The following is a 20,448-nucleotide window of genomic DNA, read 5'->3' on the forward strand; positions in this document are numbered from 1 at the left end:
ATGTAGATTTTTTTTATTTAGAGGTTGGTTGTGTTATTGTGCACACAATAATTTTTCTTTTAATTTTTCTCTAACTTCTTAATGGAAATAAAAGATGATACTGTGTGGTAAGTTTACATCTGCAGTTGTTATAGACGACATGCTGTGGCGTTAAATGGCCGCGCATCTTAAATGCCAAAGGTGTCCGTCTTCCTGTTCCTGTGCTGTATAGTTATGTGTAATTTTGTTACAGTGTTGCCGTTTTAACAACTGTACAGTTTTAGCCAGATGGTTTCTGTCACTGTTTTTCGTGAAGTAATGTGAATAATGTAACTTTGCTTCATGGTGTGACAAAATTAATAAAAAATAAAAATACAGTTTCAAACACAGCCTTTAACCTCCAGCTGAAAACTTAACAGTACACTACTGGATCAAGAAGTAGCACATTTTGTGAGTCATGTTTAACTGATCATATTTATTACAAATATTAAGCATCAGGTCATCAAATCAGGTTCTCTCCGGTCTCGAGTGGACATCAGCCAGGAGAGAGAAACAGATGGCTCTGTACTCTTAAGCTTTCCCCCTAAACAAGCTCATGTACAGTACAGCTCAGCCACCATAGAGAAAGGACCAAAGCCCACCCAGATGAAACACTGCTTTCCTTCCTGTGGTATAAATTATAAAAATCAACTACATTTTAATATCACTTCTTTGAAGATTTTTCATAGAAATTACGTAAAAGAAAAAAGGAAACAGCACCATCATAAAAAGACGTTACTGTGATGACTGTACATGAGGCTGGCTTGGGTCCTGCTCATGTGTAAGCTACTACTGAGTGGAGGAGAAACACGGGGAGGCTGGATCTTGCTCTCTTGACTCCTGAAGATGATCTTGCAGCTAGCAGACAGCTCTGCTGTGGTGCGTTCATGGCTCTGGTTTGTATGAGGAGGGTGGATTTGTCCCAGGGGAGGCCTTCTCAGGATCTGTGGACTCTGGCTGGGGCGAGGGGCTTGCTGCTGCTGCTTCTGCTGCCGCCGGCTCTTTCTGCACCAGCTCTGGCTCATCCTGCCCTGCCTGTGGTGGGTGGACCAGGACCCGGTCGATGAGGCCAAAGTCCTGTGCTTCCATGGGACTCATGTAGCGATCCCTTTCCATCACACTTTCTGTAAGTCGGACAGAAATGAGCGTTTTATAGTTTAAATGTTTTAAACTAACTTTCCTCCTCTCCTTATACACATGAAAATCGGTTTCTTTGAGATTAGGGATGGGTATCGAAAACTGGTTCTTGTTGAGAACCGGTTCCCACTGTTTCAATTCCTTGGAATTTGTTTGCCATTTTTGCAAACGATTCCCTTATCGATTCCAGTCGCCCCGAATGATGTCACCACGTTGTGGAGCGTCATTTACCTGGCAGGAAACATGGCGGCTCAAACGCTCAAAAGTTTGGTTATACTTTATGAGAACGGATGACAACAGGGCAACTTGCAATACTTGCAAAGTAGATATTTCATTTAAGGGAGGAAACACTACGAATATGCAAAAGCATTTGCTCATAAAACACACGATGACCTTAAATGAATGTCGTGATTTTAATTCCGCTCCGGACTCGTGAATCTCAACCCAGCAGCAGCGGTAACGTTTGCACATCTTCTCCCGTTAATGCGGCGGGTAAATAATCAACTAACAGTGCATATTATGTTAGCGCGATCCGCCTTATTACAAAACCTGCTATTACTGTGCATTTAGGTGACCATGATGAGAGAGACAGACAGAGTCTGGCTCAGATGCTGGCAGTTCTCGCTCCAGTCTGCCGGTAGTAGCGTCTCCTTTCAGGCCAGGATAGACGAATGTCACCGAGCAGTGACTAAGTTTGTGGTTAAAGGCTTGCACCCATTTGCCACAGCAGATGCCCCAATTTTCGGTAAGTGAATGTGTTTAATTGTAGGCAGGGACATTACTGGATATTCTTGTGTAATTGCTACAGAATAATTTATGTTATACTTTGTTATTGCTACAGAAGAATATTTATTTTATTATTTTACATTTACAATTTTTTTTCCTGGGGACCCTGTGACACCCCATTGAAGAGCTGTAGGCTGGATCTCTTAAGATCTCACTGTTGGGTTTGTAAGGCCTTGTACTCCTAAATTTCTATTTTGTTCAAAGAGAAGATATAAAACAAAGTTCTGAGCTAATCGACCTTCGTGTTCTCCTTTTTTAAAAGAATCGATAAGAGAATCGAATCGTTAAACAGAATCGAAAATGGAATCGGAATCGTGAAAATCTTATCAATACCCATCCCTATTTGAGATGATGTCTAACACCTCTGTGAATTCCAAATATTAATGTTCATCACACCTGCAAGTCCTACACTCTTCAGAATAAAACATTATGGCCACCCTCGTCCATATATAATATACGGTTGGTTATTTGCATGTCACACATTGCCACGAACTTGAGACGTGCACTCCAGGCCTGGATTAGCCTTCTTTGTCACCAGGAAACATGCAAAGGGGGGAAATCATTGTGCTGCTTTTGTCCTACTTTTAAGTTTGTACTGTGTTGTGGTAATGAGCTGCACAAACATACCAATGGTCTCCAGTAACTGGCCCGTGTGTTTGGCGTAGATGTTGTTGATCTGTCTTTTCAGCTTCAGGATCTCTTCAGCCTGGATAGCAATGTCAGTGGCCTGACCCTGGACACACAGCACACTGAATGTTATTCCCTTCTTTACACCAACTGACCAGTACTCACAGAGAGACTAACTTACTCTGGCCCCTCCTGAAGGCTGGTGAACCATGATGCGGGCATTGGGCAGTGAATGCCTCATGCCTGTCGTTCCTGCTGCCAGGAGCAAGCTGCCCATGCTTGCCGCTTGGCCAACACACCAGGTGGAGATGGGATTCAGAATGTACTGCATGGTGTCATAAATGGCCAGTCCTGCTGTCACCACACCACCTTAAAAAGAGACAGAATGAGAGCGGTCTTTGCATGAATTTACTCATTTACTTAAATACACTGCATTCAACAGAGACGTTAATTATGTCAGGCATAAAATTTCATCTGTGAGATTCAGATCATGAAGTATTTGGACTGTGTGATACCAACAACACAAGATCATCTGCTGCTGCTCTTATATGTCCATATTTGGAATATACTGAAGTGGGCGTATTGTGCTTTTCCTCAAGTTTCATCACAATAAAAGCAATTTATGCTCGTTTCAAAAACGGATAACATTAAAAAAGACAAATAAATAAAAAAATTTTAAATTTAAAAAAAAAAAAAATCAGGCCACCTTATGTATAGTAATCCCTTTGAGCTCCATTACCGTGAATGCATGCTGTCAAAGAGAGGGGTTAAAAGGAAGCTCTGCCCATCTGCTGTTCAAACTTTTTATTTGGCAGCCAATCAAAAGAAAGGTGGCTTAAAGGGGCGGGGCTAGAACTGCTTCTTTGACTGTTGATGGACAAACTGGCTGCACCAAAGCCCAGTATAAGATAAATCAAGATTACTTTGTATTGTGAATCATGCAAAGCTACTCTAACAGAGTCCAAAAGTAAAACATGGAGCTGACAATGAATATAGCAGGTCCACTTTAACTTCAGTGCAACGCTAGTGCAACCATCACACCCACAAACAGTGTTACAGCACTTAATACAAACTGTACCATAAGCATACATGCAATGACCAAAGCTTGAAGCATGGCCACAAACACCGACAGGCTTCAGTCACAAACAAAATGACAGCAGCCTGTGAAAGTCCCAGCGAACCAGCTGGTTTTGCTTCTGTTACTACAAATCAAAAAACTGTTACTTTATAAATACTGCAATTAAAAACATCAATATTTTGAATAAGCAATAAAAAATTATAGTTAATTTTAAAGGTTTTAAAAGCACTACTTTTTGGCAAAAGAATTGTAATCAAAATACAAATTCTTGTAGGTGCTGAGTGAGCCTTAGCACAATGACACAAATATACGACAAAATATTGATAGTTAGTGTGAGTACTCTCGCAGTCAGCAGTGGTTTACTGTAACACTGACGCAGCTCAGCCTTCCTCCGTGGATCAGAAATGAAAAAGTAGTGCTCTAACAAGTTCTTTGCCGTTTCATTTTCATGACAGTGAAATGTCTCATTCCTTCATCCTTCTTTTCATAAAGTTTATCAATAAACCTCACAGCGAAATACTCAGATTGGAACTCTTCGTTTTGATTATGTCATACCAGGACTGTTGATGTACATGTGGATGGGCTTGTTGTTGCTTTCTGACTGTAGGAAGAGCAGCTGGGCTATAACCAGACTGGCTATGGAGTCATCGATCTGAGCAGACGGGGAAGAGAAAGAGCTTGAATATAAATCACTCTGAAAACATGTTTCCAAAAATCTTCAAGAAGACACTTACAGGACCCATTACACAAATGATTCTCTCTCTCAGGAGGCGAGAGTAGATGTCATATGCTCGTTCTCCTCTCCCCTGAAACAAAACAAACAAAAAACAAAACAAAAGGAGAGGATTTTAAATCAAATGACAAAGATGTTCTCTGTGGATTACAGGTCTGAACAGCACAGTATCTCAAATACATACAGAAGGTTCACAAATATGCTGCCGCAACACAAATTCATGTTTTTACATCGATATTAGCAGGAATAAGGCCACTTATACAGATGTCTGTCTTTGCTTTGCCAAGCAAACAAAAATTCTCTCATCCTAAATCTTCATGATTCACACCTGTTTAAATTCTTTTTGTGCAACATTTTTGTTTGCAGGAGAAAAGAAACAATCATGCATTTATATTGTATATACACCTCTATACTGACTGTATATACAGTGGGGCAAAAAAGTGTTTAGTCAGCCACCGATTGTGCAAGTTCCCCCACCTAAAATGATGACAGAGGTCAGTAATTTGCACCAGAGGTACACTTCAACTGTGAGAGACAGAATGTGAAAAAAAAATCCATGAATCCACATGGTAGGATTTGTAAAGAATTTATTCGTAAATCAGGGTGGAAAATAAGTATTTGGTCAATAACAAAAATACAACTCAATACTTTGTAACATAACCTTTGTTGGCAATAACAGAGGTCAAACGTTTACTATAGGTCTTTACCAGGTTTGCACACACAGTAGCTGGTATTTTGGCCCATTCCTCCATGCAGATCTTCTCGAGAGCAGTGATGTTTTGGGGCTGTCGCCGAGCAACACGGACTTTCAACTCCCGCCACAGATTTTCTATGGGGTTGAGGTCTGGAGACTGGCTAGGCCACTCCAGGACTTTCAAATGCTTCTTACGGAGCCACTCCTTTGTTGCCCGGGCGGTGTGTTTTGGATCATTGTCATGTTGGAAGACCCAGCCTCGTTTCATCTTCAAAGTTCTCACTGATGGAAGGAGGTTTTGGCTCAAAATCTCACGATACATGGCCCCATTCATTCTGTCCTTAACACGGATCAGTCGTCCTGTCCCCTTGGCAGAAAAACAGCCCCATAGCATGATGTTTCCACCCCCATGCTTCACAGTAGGTATGGTGTTCTTGGGATGCAACTCAGTATTCTTCTTCCTCCAAACACGACGAGTTGAGTTTATACCAAAAAGTTCTACTTTGGTTTCATCTGACCACATGACATTCTCCCAATCCTCTGCTGTATCATCCATGTGCTCTCTGGCAAACTTCAGACGGGCCTGGACATGCACTGGCTTCAGCAGCGGAACACGTCTGGCACTGCGGGATTTGATTCCCTGCCGTTGTAGTGTGTTACTGATGGTGACCTTTGTTACTTTGGTCCCAGCTCTCTGCAGGTCATTCACCAGGTCCCCCCGTGTGGTTCTGGGATCTTTGCTCACCGTTCTCATGATCATTTTGACCCCACGGGATGAGATCTTGCGTGGAGCCCCAGATCGAGGGAGATTATCAGTGGTCTTGTATGTCTTCCATTTTCTGATGATTGCTCCCACAGTTGATTTTTTCACACCAAGCTGCTTGCCTATTGTAGATTCACTCTTCCCAGTCTGGTGCAGGTCTACAATACTTTTCCTGGTGTCCTTCGAAAGCTCTTTGGTCTTGGCCATGGCGGAGTTTGGAGTCTGACTGTTTGAGGCTGTGGACAGGTGTCTTTTATACAGATGATGAGTTCAAACAGGTGCCATTCATACAGGTAACGAGTGGGGGACAGAAAAGCTTCTTACAGAAGACGTTACAGGTCTGTGAGAGCCAGAGATTTTCCTTGTTTGAGGTGACCAAATACTTATTTTCCACCCTGATTTACGAATAAATTCTTTACAAATCCTACCATGTGAATTCATGGATTTTTTTCACATTCTGTCTCTCACAGTTGAAGTGTACCTCTGGTGCAAATTACTGACCTCTGTCATCATTTTAAGTGGGGGAACTTGCACAATCGGTGGCTGACTAAATACTTTTTTGCCCCACTGTACACTTCTACTAAACACAGAAAGTCCTGCTTCAGCCGTTCAAATGATCACACTCACTGTCTGCTCCACGACTATGGGTATGAGTGGAGTCCGGCATATGGAACTGTGGTGGATGGATCTGCTGTGTGTCAGTGTCAAAGAACCGATACGCAACACCTGCTGAAAGACAGACAAAAAAAAGCCTCCCAAGATATAGGATCAACAACACTCCCAAAAGTTCAGTAACTGCAGTTCCCAGACATTTGATAACGACTGTGTTGAGTCTGTTCCTTCCCATTCCCTACAAGGCCACCTGGGTTGGCTGGAAGACTGTTTACTTAGCCTGGCAGGGCGAAGGACACTGTCTCAGCTGAACTATGGACACGCACACACATACATATACTGATACTGATAAGCACTCACTGACGCATCACCCTCCCTACCCCGGATCCAACGCCACCTCCAACGCTTACCTCCCCTCTGATGTGGACATCGGGTCAGCTGGAGGCGCAGTCGAAAGATTGCAGCGGTCCCAGATCAGATGTACACACTGGAACTCTTTCCCATGTTGCTTGTCTGTGTTTATTGTGCTATGGTGTGTTGATATCTGTGCATTCCTGTATTATCCTTTTGTGTTACACATTTCGATGTTTTTTTCCTCGCTACCTAGCCTGACCTGTCTCCCCAATGTGATGTTTGTGTATTGTATGTACGGTCGGCAAGGTCTGTCATCTCGGTTGTGGCCAAAGACCTGCAACTGACAAATAAAGGCTATCTCATCTCATCTCTCATTTACAGACTGCTGTTGCCACCTAGTGTCAAGCATGGCTCAGTCCTAGCTGAGACAGGGAAAAAACTTTGCCCAGTTTGTTGGGTCTTCATTTCTGCAGAGACATTTAGATGGGAGAGTCTGAATATGGTGTAAACAACATAAAAGCATATCTCCACCCTGCTTTGTATAAACTGGTCAAACTGGTATAATGGTGTGGACGATACTTTCAGTGAACATTTTGGCCCCTTTAATACTAACTAAGCATCATTTATAGGGCAGAAATAACCATGTACAGCCTTTTATGATCTGCCCATCTTAATCGCTGCTTCCAGCATGATCTCAGACTGGTTTCTTGAACACGACAATGGATTCACTGCACTCAAATGAGTCACAAGATCTCAGTCCAACAGAGCACTTTGGGACGTAACAGAGATTCATATCATGAATGTGCAGCTGTCAAATCTGCAGCAAGTGCATGACACTATGTGTGACTATATGCATCATGTGAATAAAGGCCAACATCTCTAAGGGATGTTTTCAGCACTAGTTTGTTTTTAAGTGACAGACTAAAATTGCTTAAGGAGCAAACATGTTCATAAGTTCACAGCTGTCCTCGGACTAAAAAATAATCCAGAGAGAATTTGCTCATAGAATTCTGATCATGAGTTGAAACTTTTTTTCATACGACTATTTTGAACACTCTTTGTACAATCAAATAATAATAACAACAATAACACAAACTAAAAAAAACTAAAGAAGCACCGCGTCGGAGAAAGCCCCACAAACTGCTTTTAAGCTCGTTGTGTTTGCTGATCGGGCTCTCTGTGACCCTCAGTGCTGTTAGCGTACAGAGCTGGCAGCTTTAACCTCCTAGGACCTGGCGCCCACATATGTGGACATCACATTTTGGGTTATTTAGACCAAAATACTCAATTTTGCTCTACAAGGGCCTGATATCCACGTACGAGGACATTATACTGCTACTGTTCTTGAAATTTTAAACAAATATCCTCATATGTGGCTCTCGTTTTTCTTAAAAATAAGTAAAAAAAATAAAAATCTGGTAATTCTTTGTTTTTACATTCATCGAGTCCCAATATGCCTAAATATCAAAGAGAAATTAAAAATGCATGTCGTGGAAGAGTTCGAGTCTTAGGAAGTTAAAGGTGGTGCCATCAGACTTATGTCACACAAGCTGTTAGCTAACATCATCAACACGACAGAATAACAACACAAACCGCCGAGTACACATATAACCAGTTTGTGATGTGTCGTCTGCGGACAGTCAAGCTTACTGGAAAGGTTTCCAGTACTCACTCGTAACAGCATTTTGAAGGATTTTAGGGTTTAGCTTCCACTCCCCTCCTGTGTGACCCCGGAGCTCCTCCGGAACCAATTTCAACTTCTTCTTCCTTTGGTTTTATTGGCACTTATCCAAAGGGTTTGGAGGTGCTATACCGCCACCTGCTGACCAACGTCATCGTGCTGGCTTTCTTCGTCTGTCAGTTGGCAAACCACGCAATGGTGCATTTAACCCGGCTAACGCTGTTTCCTCAAACTTCGTGAGCACCTAAAAGAAAAAAGAGTTCCATTCAAAGGCACTTAGTCCAGCTACAAATCTATATAGTATGAAGAGGAAGCACGTGTTAAATAATAATGGTGAGGATTAGGAAGAGGCAAATTAGTGAAAAATCAGGCACCAAGTATTTAAGAGCCTTCGTTTGAAATTAGTTTAGTTAGATTAATTAATTAGAATAATTTGTGCTTTGTTGTACAGTACTGTACAAAAGTATTGAGTCATATTTTGCTAGGATAATAGGATAGAGGTAAACGGACTGGTACTTACACAGCACCTTTCTACTCAGTTTTAGCACTCAAAGTGGGTTCTACTGCAAATCTCTTTTAGTACTTTGACACACGCATTCATTCAGTATTTTTATCTATACACAAGCACTTTTATCTAATATTCCCACACAAATACACTCAAACTCTGATGGATGCATTCAAAACATTGCTACACCCATTCTAGAACCCGAGCCTCAGGTCCAGTGATGTATTGATAATGTGTCAGTTTATATAGAAATACAGTATATAAGGCAAAAACAGAGTTTGCACAATTCTAATGAGCTTGAAAGTCAGTAAATGCTGATTTTCAGTTATTTTTCAATGCATGCTCTCTGTTTAAGCAGTCTAATGTCAATATGACCTGAAGAAGTCACTCAGATGAGTGACCAAATGTTTCTCCCACTAAAAACACTACATGTGTATAAGCAGACTCAACTTTCTGGGAGTTTTGCAGGCTCATTGAAAGATATTCCAAAGCCCTTTCTTTGAATGTTGTCAAGCTTTTGTTTTGTTCTCTATGAAGATGATCGTACACTGCTTCAGTAATGTTTATATCGAGGTTCTGAAGGAGCCAGTCCATGACTGAGTGCTGCACTTTGTGTTTACTCTGGGAATGTGTTTGAAATTACTGTCATGTTTAAAAATTAGGCTGTTGCTAATCACATGCTTTCCAAATGGTAAAGGATGTTATCTCATAATCTGATGCCAGTTTTCTGTGACCATAATTCCATCTATTTTGATAAGATCCCCAACACCACTAGCTGAAATTTCAGCCCCAAACTATGACATAGCCTCCATTGTGTTTTGCACAGAAGACAATCACTGCTGAACCTCACTACTGATGGCCCCCGTACAAATACTGGGATGATTTGCACCAAAATTTTCAAATTTGGATTCATCGCTACATAAGACCTGTTGCATGTGACTTTCACTGGAAATCCCCTTGTGAGTGCAGAAATACAATTTTATGGTTGTCAAACTGTGTCCCTGCCTCGCCACTGGGAGATGTACTGAGATAGGGAGCAAAACATCCAATGCCCGTAGCCTCCGGCTGATGACCGTGCAGCTGACAACCGTGCAGCTGACCCTTGTTGGCAGAGCAAGTGCACAGGCTTAGAGCAGGAGAAACATCACGCCTGTAAAAGAATCTGAGCACTCTTGGAAACCAGTGACCTCTTCAAAAGGACAGGTGACAACTGGGAAAGGCTGGTGGATGACTAGGAAAGGCCATCTGCCAGCAGGAAAGACTGCAACACAAGTGGGTTTCTATTCACCTTACCTCAGGGGCTACATGAAACCCCATAAAGCACCATTTCTTGACCGTAAATAAGCAGAAAGGAAGTCAACCCATGGAGTCTCTGAAAGTGAACAGGTGCTTCAGCTGTGCAGATATCTGGAGGATGTCACAGAGTAAGCTCCACATCCCCTCTATCACACCTACTGGTTGGGTAAGGAAGAAGACTCATCGAATGGGAAATCTCCAGCACATTCTGTCAGTGTCCCAGGGAAGCTTGGTGGCACTATGATCATGTCCTGCCGAAGACACAGAACTAAAGAGCTAAACACAAAGGCTGGGTCACCAAACCAGGACCATGACAGTGTGTTTTTAAAGATTAAACCTTTTCTATACAATTTGTATTACAATTTCTGTGATGTGTTGTCTTTACTTCCTACATGTGCCTAAAGTCATTTTATTTTTATTTTATTTCACTCTTGTTTTATTTAGTCATGGAAGCAGCAACTTTGTAACACTGTCAGAAAACGAACGTTTATTACTGTGTTATAATGGAGTATTATATATATATATATATATATATATTTAACTGAATGGTCCAAATACTTTTTCAGTCATGAACACGAACAGGATTTTTATTTTGAAAGCTTGGACCGGAAGATGTACTTTCCTACAGCCCAAACTTGGAACATAAGTGCAGTTGTCTACTTGCCCCCTCACTCTGTTACTTGGATTCAATCATGTCGAACAACAGCGCCGCCAACAGCAGTTTAGTCATCGCTCAGAAGGCAGTGAAACAGCTTCGTCTGGAGGCCAGCGTCCGCCGGATAAAGGTAAGCTCACCTCGCTTCACAGCTGAACTCAACACTTTATTACTCCGCTGCCTGCGCGTGACTCCCGCCCTGAAGCACAACCTAAGCTTAACGTGGCGCCCGACGCAGCTAATTAATCTGTCAATTAGCGTCAAAGTGGGAACATTAAAATTCAAAAGCTATTTCAGTGTTTCAATAAGTGTTCTGTGCGTAGAACTAAACTCTGTTTGCTCTTGTTAAAAGTATACAGCCTATACACTCACTAAAATGAATTATTGAATTATTTATTCCTGCATTCACAAAGGACATCAAATGACCTGATACGCACACCACTGCAATAACCTATATTTTATTCATTCCCATGTTAGCGTGTTTTGAAAGCCATTCACACTGTCATTTCTTGGTGTGCAGTGGAAATGGTAGCAAAACAGACTTTTCTGTAGGAGCAAACACAGTGGCAGCTTTGTTAATTGTGGTGCTGCGTGACTGGACTGATTGTTGGGTGGCTACTTATTTTAGAACAGAAGTCAGACCAGTTTCAAGTGTGTCTGTGTTTGGTGAATTAAAAAAATCACACAACAGTTTCATTCAGCAGACAAGTTCTTGTAATTTGTTACAGTCCGAAAACCAAAACACACACAGAAGAATTTAATTTGTAATGTTAGTTTTGTAAGTTTTGCAACATTTTCTTATGGTTTCTGTGTTAAACTGGGGTATTGGGGACCAAGCACAAGGCTGAGGGGCTCACAGGAAATCCACATGAAACAGGACCTCACACTGTGTCAGAAACAACTTGCAGATGATTTTCAAGCTCATGCAATGGAAACTGGCATCAGTGTTTTTTAACTTTAAATATTTTGATAAGCAAAACAAATGTGGGCAAAATCACAAAGTGTAACATCCAAAATGCATTACACATGCATTTTGCAATCACATGGCACTTGAGGTGCCATGTGATTGGCTGATTAGATATTTGCATTAACAAGCAGTTGAACAGGTATGCTTAGTAAAGTGTGCAATACCTATTTATTGGAAAAGGAAATGACAATTCCATGTCTATTGACAGCATGTACAGTACTGTGCAGAAGTCCTGAGCCACCTCTCACTTATTTATATTTGGCTAGGACTTCACTTTTATATAATGCAAAATCAGAGTTTATAAAATTCTGACAAGCTTGAAAAATCAACATTTTATGTGATCACATCTATTCTTCAATACAGTCTGTACTTTTTTTAAATTAGTAATCTTCAGGAAAGGTTCTCCAAGATTTTCTAAAAACAGTTCTTTGGATGTTTGCTGGTTTTTGTTCCATTCTCTGTCAGGATGATCCCACATAGCTTCAGTGTGTGTGAGTGTGTTTTATTCAGCTATCCTTTTACTGCGTTGGCAGTGTGTTTGGGCTCATTGATCAGTCGCTTTACAAGTGGTACTACATAATAAATCAAAGTCTGGTTTTTACTTTTCTGTGTCCATAATTCTGTTAGTTTTGATACGATTCTCAACACCATTAGATAAATCCAGCCCCAGACTGTGACACGGCCTCCACTGTGTTTACTGTGCTATTTGGGATATGCCAACAAAACAAAAACAACCAAAACTCCACATCACATACTGTGAATATTTCTGAGGAGTTATTGTAGGACTCTTCTTTTACTTATAGTACTTATTAGTTAACACTAACACTTGCTTTCAGGTTTCTCAGGCTGCTGCAGAACTGAAAAACTTCTGTTTGCAAAATGCCCACAAAGACCCTCTCCTCACCGGGGTGCCCTCCAGTGACAATCCTTTCCGGCCTCCCAAGTCATGTGTCCTCCTCTGAGGTATGAGTTTATATATTTGTGCTCTTTTAATTTTGGAAATGCTAAACAATAAGCTTGTTATTTATTAGAGCACAAGATGTATCCCTCTGAGCTAAATCTACTTGTTCTCTTTGTAGATCTGTAGAGTGCATTCAGGCAGTCTCCTCATTGTTCTAACGTGGATTTCTGTCATGTGCGCCGCCACTGTTGAAGATAACGAAGACCTAGTCAGTGAAGGAGTTGATTAAATGATAATGATTTCAGGTGAAACATTTAGCCAATCTTATTTTAATTATTTGTGTGTTTCTGCATTCTGCATTTCTGTTTTGAAGACCTGTGGAATAACATTTTTAACAGTCATTATCAGTGGATGTGCAATTGTATTTGGCACTATATAAATAAAATACAACTGAATTAAACCGGATGAAAACTCACACAGCTGAAAACAACATGACTAGAAAAATTCCCATGAAAATTACACCTTAAAATACAAACCTAAGCAGTTTATTCCCATTTATAGATGTTTCCCAGGATCAAGCAGCAACCTCTAGACTCTAGAGTTTAGAGTCTAAACTTTAAAAATCAAGAAACAGAAGTTCCTCTAATGACCACTTGGCTCCAAATGTCATTTAGTTTGATTTAAAACAGAAATAAATGTGTTTACTCGGACTATTCAAATATTTTTTATGTTACTTAACACTACGAGCAGCTAACTGCTAGTGTTGGTAAATAACATCCAAATATAACTTCAAACAAACCCACTGAGCAACATCACACTGGCTCCATTTATCTTTAATCTATGTCCAGAACAGGTGTAAAACAATCGTTTTAATCTTTATTTCTTTATTTATATATTCATTTTTTGTCAATTCTTTCCAGCACTAGATGAAAACATTCAATATAACTCAATTTCTGAACAACTGAGTTTAACGCATGTATTCCCATCATCAGTCAGAAGCTGACTGTCTGTAATCATCTATTTTAACCACTGAAAATGACCACGAGTTAATTCAGATATGAAGGAACTAACTGAGCATAAATGAAGCTCATTGGACACGGAGCGTACTACACAAATGACCAGCCATCAGTTTGTGTCAGAAAGCTCTCTCTAAAATGTATTTGAATTCATATCATAACATAAAGAACAGCAAATATTTTATGGTGACTTTATTTACAATGTAATGAAATGTGCCAGATATGGGCCCTTGTGCTTTTTACACCTACTCTTGCTTGCACTGTCATTTAATTGCTACTATGCATGTATCACATTAAATTATTACCCTAACAATCTGTATGTACTTTGTTTCCTTTCCGTTTGCTTTCTCCGTTTTTTAAAAATGTAATACAAAATGTACAAAAGATATCTTCAAAAAATGAAGATGTACTATGTTTATACATTATTAATAATGTAGTGGTCAGTGTTTAGGATGTGAAAAGCTAATGGCTATCATGGAAATGGGGAAGCGGACGCAAGAGTTAATGAATCACTATCATGAATAGTACTCGTCGCCATTGATCGGTGGTCATGACGTTAACAGGCCTAAAACTGAGCCTGTGGCTCCATGTTAGCCTGCGATGCCTGTGTCACTCACTGTACATCAGCAGTGTTTAGAAGGCTGGGGAAACCTGCAGTAAGCTGAAACTCAGATGAGTGATGACACGTTTCTCTCACTGAAAACGTGTCCAGATGAGCTGAATCAACTCTCTGGGTTTTACTTACCTGGATTATTGGATTAGAGTTCCGCTGTATGTTTAAGTTGCACTTCTATCTTCTGAACCAAAGTCTAACTTTATTTTTCTTGTTGCAGGCTCTTCTTGAGAATCTGCATTTCGGATGTTCGAGCAATCAGTTCATGCTCCATTGATTAAAAATAAGTGCCTTTTCTGAGAAGTGTTGATGTTGCAGTGCTGATGCATGCTGGGAAATACGTATATTACTTGTAATTCCTGCCCCTGCTCTTGGTCATTTTTGGAAAATACCCATGAATTGGTTAAACTCAACAATGCAACAATTTGTTTTTCAGGGAGTTCATCATGTTTAGAAAGCCAAAGCAAAAAAGTGATGTTCAAATAAAGCACAAGGCCAGGACTTTGGTCTCGAGCAAAGCCTAAAAAATAAAGTTCTGATGGGTTATTTAATTATGAAACACTGTGCCCACTCATATTACCGAATTTCCCAGAGGAATCCACCCAAGGGATTAATAAAGTTCTATCTTATCTTCTCTTATATGTTGAAAATATGCACTCACACAAATACATCTAGAAGCTGGTCCACTAGAAATGATAGTCTCAGTGGTTTTGTGGTGCGCTGACCCCATACAGTCGGAGAGCACCTGCAGGTAATGGGCTTCTCTCTGTTGCCTGCTCACAGACATTACAGTCGTCTTTATGTTATATTAGTAGGGCTGAATCTGTGTTGAGCTTGTACTAGTCTAGTTGAAGAAGCTGGTAAGTTTATAACCTGAGCTAGAAAAATGTGTTACTGTCTGTGGTTAATCTCTATGGTGCTGATCAAAGGTTTTGTTTTTACTATTACGGCGTGTGTCTGTGTGTGAGTGAGAGGGGGGTGCAGGTGGTGACGATGGGGGTTAGGGGGAGGGGGTGAGATACCGTGTTTGCTCTTGTGTAACATGGCGATAAAGAGACCCTAAAAACAAATAGCCAGCTGTGGGTGTCGGGCAGAAGTACAGTTTTCGTTTGGTTTTTAAGGTTTGTTTTTTTTTAAATCGTCAATAATAGATATATTTTAATCTCCATGATAAAATTTGATTTCACATGTTTACGCAATGCCCATTTCTAGCCGCCAGGTGGCACTGTTGCAAAGGCTTATCGCGTTGGTGCCCAATGTGCCTCCAGCAGAGAGCAGTGCTTGGTTGGATGTGAGCGCCACAGATCTGTCTCTACTTCCAGAGCGAAGATGGCGGTCTCGGTATTCCGTGGCGTGCGGCTTCTCTCCATTGGAGACGCGAATGGAGATATACAGCGGCACTCAGAGCAGCAGCCGCTGCGGTTAGAAGTGAAGACATCACAAGATGCTGCCCTCCTCAATCTCTCCAATGGTGAGTTGACCCTTTTCCGCAGTTGCCGCAGATGGTCGGCCTGACTCAACTGCCGCGCCGCTAATGCTATTGCAGCGTTAATGCTTACAGGCTAAACTGCCAGCGTTAGTAGCCGAGAAGCTAACGCATCTTGAGAGACCACGTCGCCACCTCCTGCTTGTCACGAGGAAGCTCTTAAAACCCCGTTTTATCACCGTCCCGTAGGTGTTTTAATGTTGCTAACTTTAAGCTCGCCATTCGCACGAGTTCAGTGCTTTGAAGACCACGGGAAACGTATAACGTAACACATACAACGTAGCTTAAGCGCATCAGTAAGCAGGGTAGCTAAGTAATGTGTACTTTAATGCTAGTTAAACAATGCCACTAGCCTGGCCTCAGCGGTGATGCGCCAACGTCCCGCACATTTGCTTTTTGTGTTTTCTCCCTGTTTTCCCCCTCCTATCTCACCAACGTGTATTTTGTCTCACAAATATGTTCAATATATTAATATGTAAACGAATAGACTTTGTGTTGTCTAGAGACACCCGATGGACGGGTTCGAGTGTTTAGCTCGTGGACTAGCCTTCCCGATTGTTTTGGAGCCCAGAGCAGAGGGCATCACTCCTGACCCGCTCCGATGTGTTGTAATCCTTGGGACGACTCGCCGTCATCGCTGCTCTTTATTTTAGCCATCAGCACGTTCCCTTGTAAAACTTGCACTCTGTGTGCTGGTATAAGTTCGTAATGTTTAAGGTGCCAAGACGAAACCGGGCCCTCATTACTTATGCGTTTATCTTTGTTCTCGCTGGAACAATAGCCGGGTCCCGCCGCCTCCTTCCCTCCCGTGTGGAGGCAGCAGCAGAGCCGCTCCGCTCCTCCGCGGCTTTTCTGTTGAATGGGATGTCCCGCTGAAAAGAAACGGCCGCGCTGGACTCGCCTTCTGCTTCACATGCTCAAGTTCAAGAGAAGCACAACTCTGCGCCCAGGTTTCAGTGTATAATATCAGACCGTAGAGCTTTCTTCTAAAAATGATTTTCAGAGAACACAAGTTATACAAACTAACGAGGTTTGCCGTAAATAACTTATGTCATTGATTTTACACACAGTCTGTTTCAAACTGTTGGGCAGTATTGCTGTGTGGGTAACGCAGACCTTTCCGGAGCTGTGTGTAGTCTAGTAAATTTCCACAAGTGATGTCACTTACATTACTAATGGGCCAGGTCTGAAGTCTACCAGCTTTGAAAGAACGACATCTGGGGGTTTGGTTGGAAAGAAGGGCGCTTTACCAATCCTCTCCAGCAGGCTCGTCTCTGCTGGAGACCCTGCACTCATGTGCTCCTCCGATGCTTGGATTTCCTGTATGGTGAAGTCTTCTGCCCTCTTTGCTGGGTTCACGTGATTTAAGTTTAAATGTAAAAAGCACTTGGTTTGTCTTTGACTTAGAAAGCGTTACAAAAACAAACTCGTAAAACAAATTCAGGTCACTATGTGGAAATATTAAATATTAGTAAATAATGGAAAAAGCCTAATGAAATATAACCACTTAATTGTTATAAAAATGTCATTTGATACACACATTAGCACCATTAATAAAACATCTGTCGTCTCTTTGTGTGTGACAGCTCGGGAGCTCCTGTACCAAAACTCCAACAATCTTTCCAAGATGGTTTTTTATTTTTTATTTTTTTGGACTTAAGTAGGAATTCATGCCAGTTTTTGGAGATGTGAAGCAGATTTTTCCCTGTAATTTTAGCACCACATGAATGCACCATTACAGGGGAACAACCAAAGACTTTTCAGAGGACTTGTCAGTGAAGTGTCTCTTGTGCTGCAGTAAGCCTTACAATCCCTGTAAGAGGTTTTAGAGGGGAGGTCTGTGTCCAGTGTTCATGCTTTACTGAAATACATAAGAATATTGGACTTTTTTAGACTGCTGTCTCAAATGATATATTTAAAATGTCATAATTAGAAACCTTTAACTTTCATGCTAGTCTGAAAGTCCATATAGATGAAAAAAAATATAGATAGATATAGACACTGGATGTGCAGTCTGACTGGCTGACCATGCAGTGATGTGCATATTGTGTATTGTCATTTCCTGTCCAGTCAGGTTCATGTATCCATGACGTAAAGCCCCATAAACAATCATCACACTCATCACAGCTGAGCAGGTGCAGGCTCACTGTGGGTGAGGCAGTAAGAGGAGACCTAGAGTGGAAGCAGCTTAGTGAAAACTAAGCAACGTTAATTCTGCTCACAGACGACAGCTGCACACAATCATTTTGTGCGAGTTCCAGATATTGTCAGAACAGAAGGCTCATTTCTTTCACTGAATTGATGAAGGTAACAGTGGAGAAATGTTAGCAGGACGGTGTGAAAGTTATAGAACTTGAGCTCCTTCATATGTTTATGTAACAGAGGCCGCCTTATTGAAATTGCTGTTCCTACTAGTACCTACATGGCTCGACTTTTGCATTGGGTAGCAGTTGCTTTTTTTTGTCTTTCAACTACCTGCACGGCCGGGGTCAACCGACTGGCCAGTCAATGGCATCATGAGAGTGACTCCTTCACAAAAATCAAACCGCCATTTTTGAAACCTGGCAATGAGGGAAACGGCTGGACAACAACCAACACTGTGGTCTGACACAAAGCCATAGACTGAGCAGCAGGTGTACCATCGCCTTGGTGTGCTCCATTATTGCTTTGTTTGTGTTACATGCAAATGATTTCACAGGAATTTCAGTCATGTTGCTGTGTGACCCCAAACTCATTAGGTGGTACTAGAAAATGACAGTAGTTGAGTAGGTACTAGTAGAAAATGGGCTTTGCTGTCTCATGTTGTCATTTAATGGGAAGTTGCATGGATCGTAAAGATGTAGGTCATGGCTAGCAGAAGCCAGCTCGTAAAAAAAAAAGGCCTTAATGACATCACAAGTGCACTGCGTCACCTCAATTTCAGGTGACTGAATGTGTGACATTTCAAAAATGATCAGAATCGACACTTTTGTTCACAATATAGGAACTGTGTGATCCATTGATCCCCTACAGTTGGTCAGTGGACTGCCTGGATCATCTGTCTTTGTACTGAGACGGGTAATTTCTCACATTTTTAAAAAGGTATCTTATCATTTGTTTTGTAGTCTAAGTGGTTGAGAAGAGAACTCACCGACATGCTTGGCTGGCTTTTCTCCCAGAAGATGCATGTCTCTAAATCTGAAGTGTCGGTCTCAATCCTTTAATAGATGCTGGATTAGCTCCGCCTGCTTTATGAGTTCACACTGGGCCTGCTGTTTGGCCCTGGAGGAATATTTGCATCGGGCACTTTTACAGAAGCGATTCTGTGGAACTTCCCTATACAGTTTTTTTCCTTCCTCCTGACTTTTATTACATGGCCTATTTTTCATAATGAAATGTGAATGTGAAACCTCAGAAAATAGAAGTTTATGCTTCGGTGTCCTGGTATCCTTTCTGCTGTTGTCAGCATGCAATCATTCATTCTTGCAAAGAGCTAAATATGCCATTGCACTAAACCACTGTTTCATAGCAAAGCAGTTGCTTTTCGTTCTGCTCAGTTACCTGACAGGATAGACGACTGAGAAACTGAAAGAAATGTATTGGGCTCTTCCAGTCTGATGTTTTGACTCGAGGCCCATGAGGGTGCAGGCTGACTGTACCCTGAGGCACTGATAAAATAAAAGACTAAGTGCTCTCAGTATGAAATAAATGAAATGAAAAATGGTCATAATGAACTTTAGTCAGTTATAGTAGAGTATGAGCGTATTATGTTGCTGTATTGATGGAGTATGTTCTGATTTTTAAAATAGCTTTTTGTCTTGGTCGTGTATTTCCTCTGTAACAGTAAACACATTACAGGAGTCTTCACACCTTTATCAGACACTTTTAGTCCTGATAAACTCTAAAGACAGACTATAAATGGACTGAGGCAGAATGCCAGCCCAGCAACAAGAAAGCAATATTCTAGAAACACCTTTATCGTCCACTTTGACCTCAGTGGTAAAGAGTAAGTAAAATCAACTTTTTGACAACTGAAACAAAAGCTCAGAAGGAATTTCTTAATAGAAATCATTGGGTGTTCTTAGGATGCACCAGTTAATTTAACCTGTGCATCTAGGAGCACATCCTGAGAGCTCTGGCTAACGTTAACAAAACCAAAGGCAGCTCAAGCTCACACTTCCTCCCTTATCAGCCCACAGATGGCTACACGCAACCAGGAGAGCTAGTCTCAGTTTTGTTTTTTTCTAGTCTCTTTAGACATCGTCAATAAAGTGTTGGTGTTAGAGTGAATTGTTAAATGTTGTCATTTTTTATGCTTGCCAACTCTGATGAAAGGAATTCCACTGTCCCCCTTCCCAGATTCTCGAGGTTCTGGGTGGGGGGCTGTAGTCTCTTATTGCAGATACATCCTGTCTGGAAGATTTGTTTCTTGTGCTGTTGCTCCTGCTTTTATGACCCTTTGGTCAGCAGGCGGTCTCTCTCACACACACACACACACACACACACACACACACACACACACACACACACACACACACACACACACA

At 41.3% G+C, this 20,448-nt stretch overlaps 3 protein-coding genes across 5 annotated transcripts in view; 2 read left to right on the forward strand and 1 right to left on the reverse strand.

Moving 5' to 3' along the window:
• Positions 1-434: 434 nt before the first annotated feature.
• Positions 435-8,589, reverse strand: LOC102308990 (caseinolytic mitochondrial matrix peptidase proteolytic subunit). 2 transcript variants are annotated; one of them, XM_042213414.1, is made up of 7 exons: positions 8,475-8,589; positions 6,464-6,562; positions 4,381-4,452; positions 4,202-4,298; positions 2,750-2,937; positions 2,569-2,674; positions 435-1,142 (listed from the first exon to the last, which is right to left on the reverse strand). In XM_042213414.1, exons 1-7 carry the CDS (start codon positions 8,484-8,486, stop codon positions 904-906), a joined length of 813 nt encoding a protein of 270 aa, XP_042069348.1. In that variant the 5' UTR covers positions 8,487-8,589; the 3' UTR covers positions 435-903. The 2 variants fall into 2 exon arrangements, with proteins under 2 accessions (XP_042069348.1, XP_042069347.1); XM_042213413.1 differs by having other exon boundaries at positions 6,464-6,565.
• Positions 8,590-10,917: 2,328 nt separating this feature from the next.
• Positions 10,918-14,736, forward strand: si:dkey-204f11.64 (uncharacterized protein LOC100537752 homolog). 2 transcript variants are annotated; one of them, XR_001337126.2, is made up of 4 exons: positions 10,918-11,069; positions 12,743-12,869; positions 12,986-13,112; positions 14,657-14,736. XR_001337126.2 is itself a non-coding variant. In XM_005945670.3 (3 exons), the coding sequence occupies exons 1-2, from the start codon at positions 10,977-10,979 to the stop codon at positions 12,866-12,868; spliced, it is 219 nt and encodes a 72-aa protein (XP_005945732.1). In that variant the 5' UTR covers positions 10,918-10,976; the 3' UTR covers position 12,869; positions 12,986-14,736. The 2 variants fall into 2 exon arrangements, 1 of the variants encoding a protein (XP_005945732.1); XM_005945670.3 differs by having other exon boundaries at positions 12,986-14,736.
• A 947-nt stretch (positions 14,737-15,683) lies between these two features.
• The window catches only part of carm1 (coactivator-associated arginine methyltransferase 1), a 17,516-nt gene continuing 12,751 nt past the window's right edge, over positions 15,684-20,448 (forward strand). Inside the window, exon 1 of the mRNA XM_005945671.3 lies at positions 15,684-15,907. Coding sequence (XP_005945733.1) covers positions 15,766-15,907 — 142 coding nt within the window. The 5' untranslated portion in view covers positions 15,684-15,765. The remainder of the gene's footprint in view (positions 15,908-20,448) is intronic.

This window comes from Haplochromis burtoni, unplaced genomic scaffold (genome assembly GCF_018398535.1).
Source record: "Haplochromis burtoni strain Fernald_Lab_line unplaced genomic scaffold, NCSU_Asbu1 Contig_441, whole genome shotgun sequence".
Lineage (NCBI taxonomy): Eukaryota > Metazoa > Chordata > Actinopteri > Cichliformes > Cichlidae > Haplochromis > Haplochromis burtoni.

Coding starts and splice junctions, on each gene's coding strand:
- si:dkey-204f11.64 (XM_005945670.3), top strand. CDS start 10,977: ATGTCGAACAACAGCGCCGCCAACAGCAGTTTAGTCATCGCTCAGAAG. Junction 11,070..12,742: donor CCAGCGTCCGCCGGATAAAG/GTAAGCTCACCT, acceptor ACTTGCTTTCAG/GTTTCTCAGGCTGCTGCAGA.
- LOC102308990 (XM_042213413.1), bottom strand. Junction 4,299..4,380: donor TCATTTGTGTAATGGGTCCT/GTAAGTGTCTTC, acceptor CCGTCTGCTCAG/ATCGATGACTCCATAGCCAG. Junction 2,938..4,201: donor CATGTACATCAACAGTCCTG/GTATGACATAAT, acceptor TCTCTTTTTAAG/GTGGTGTGGTGACAGCAGGA.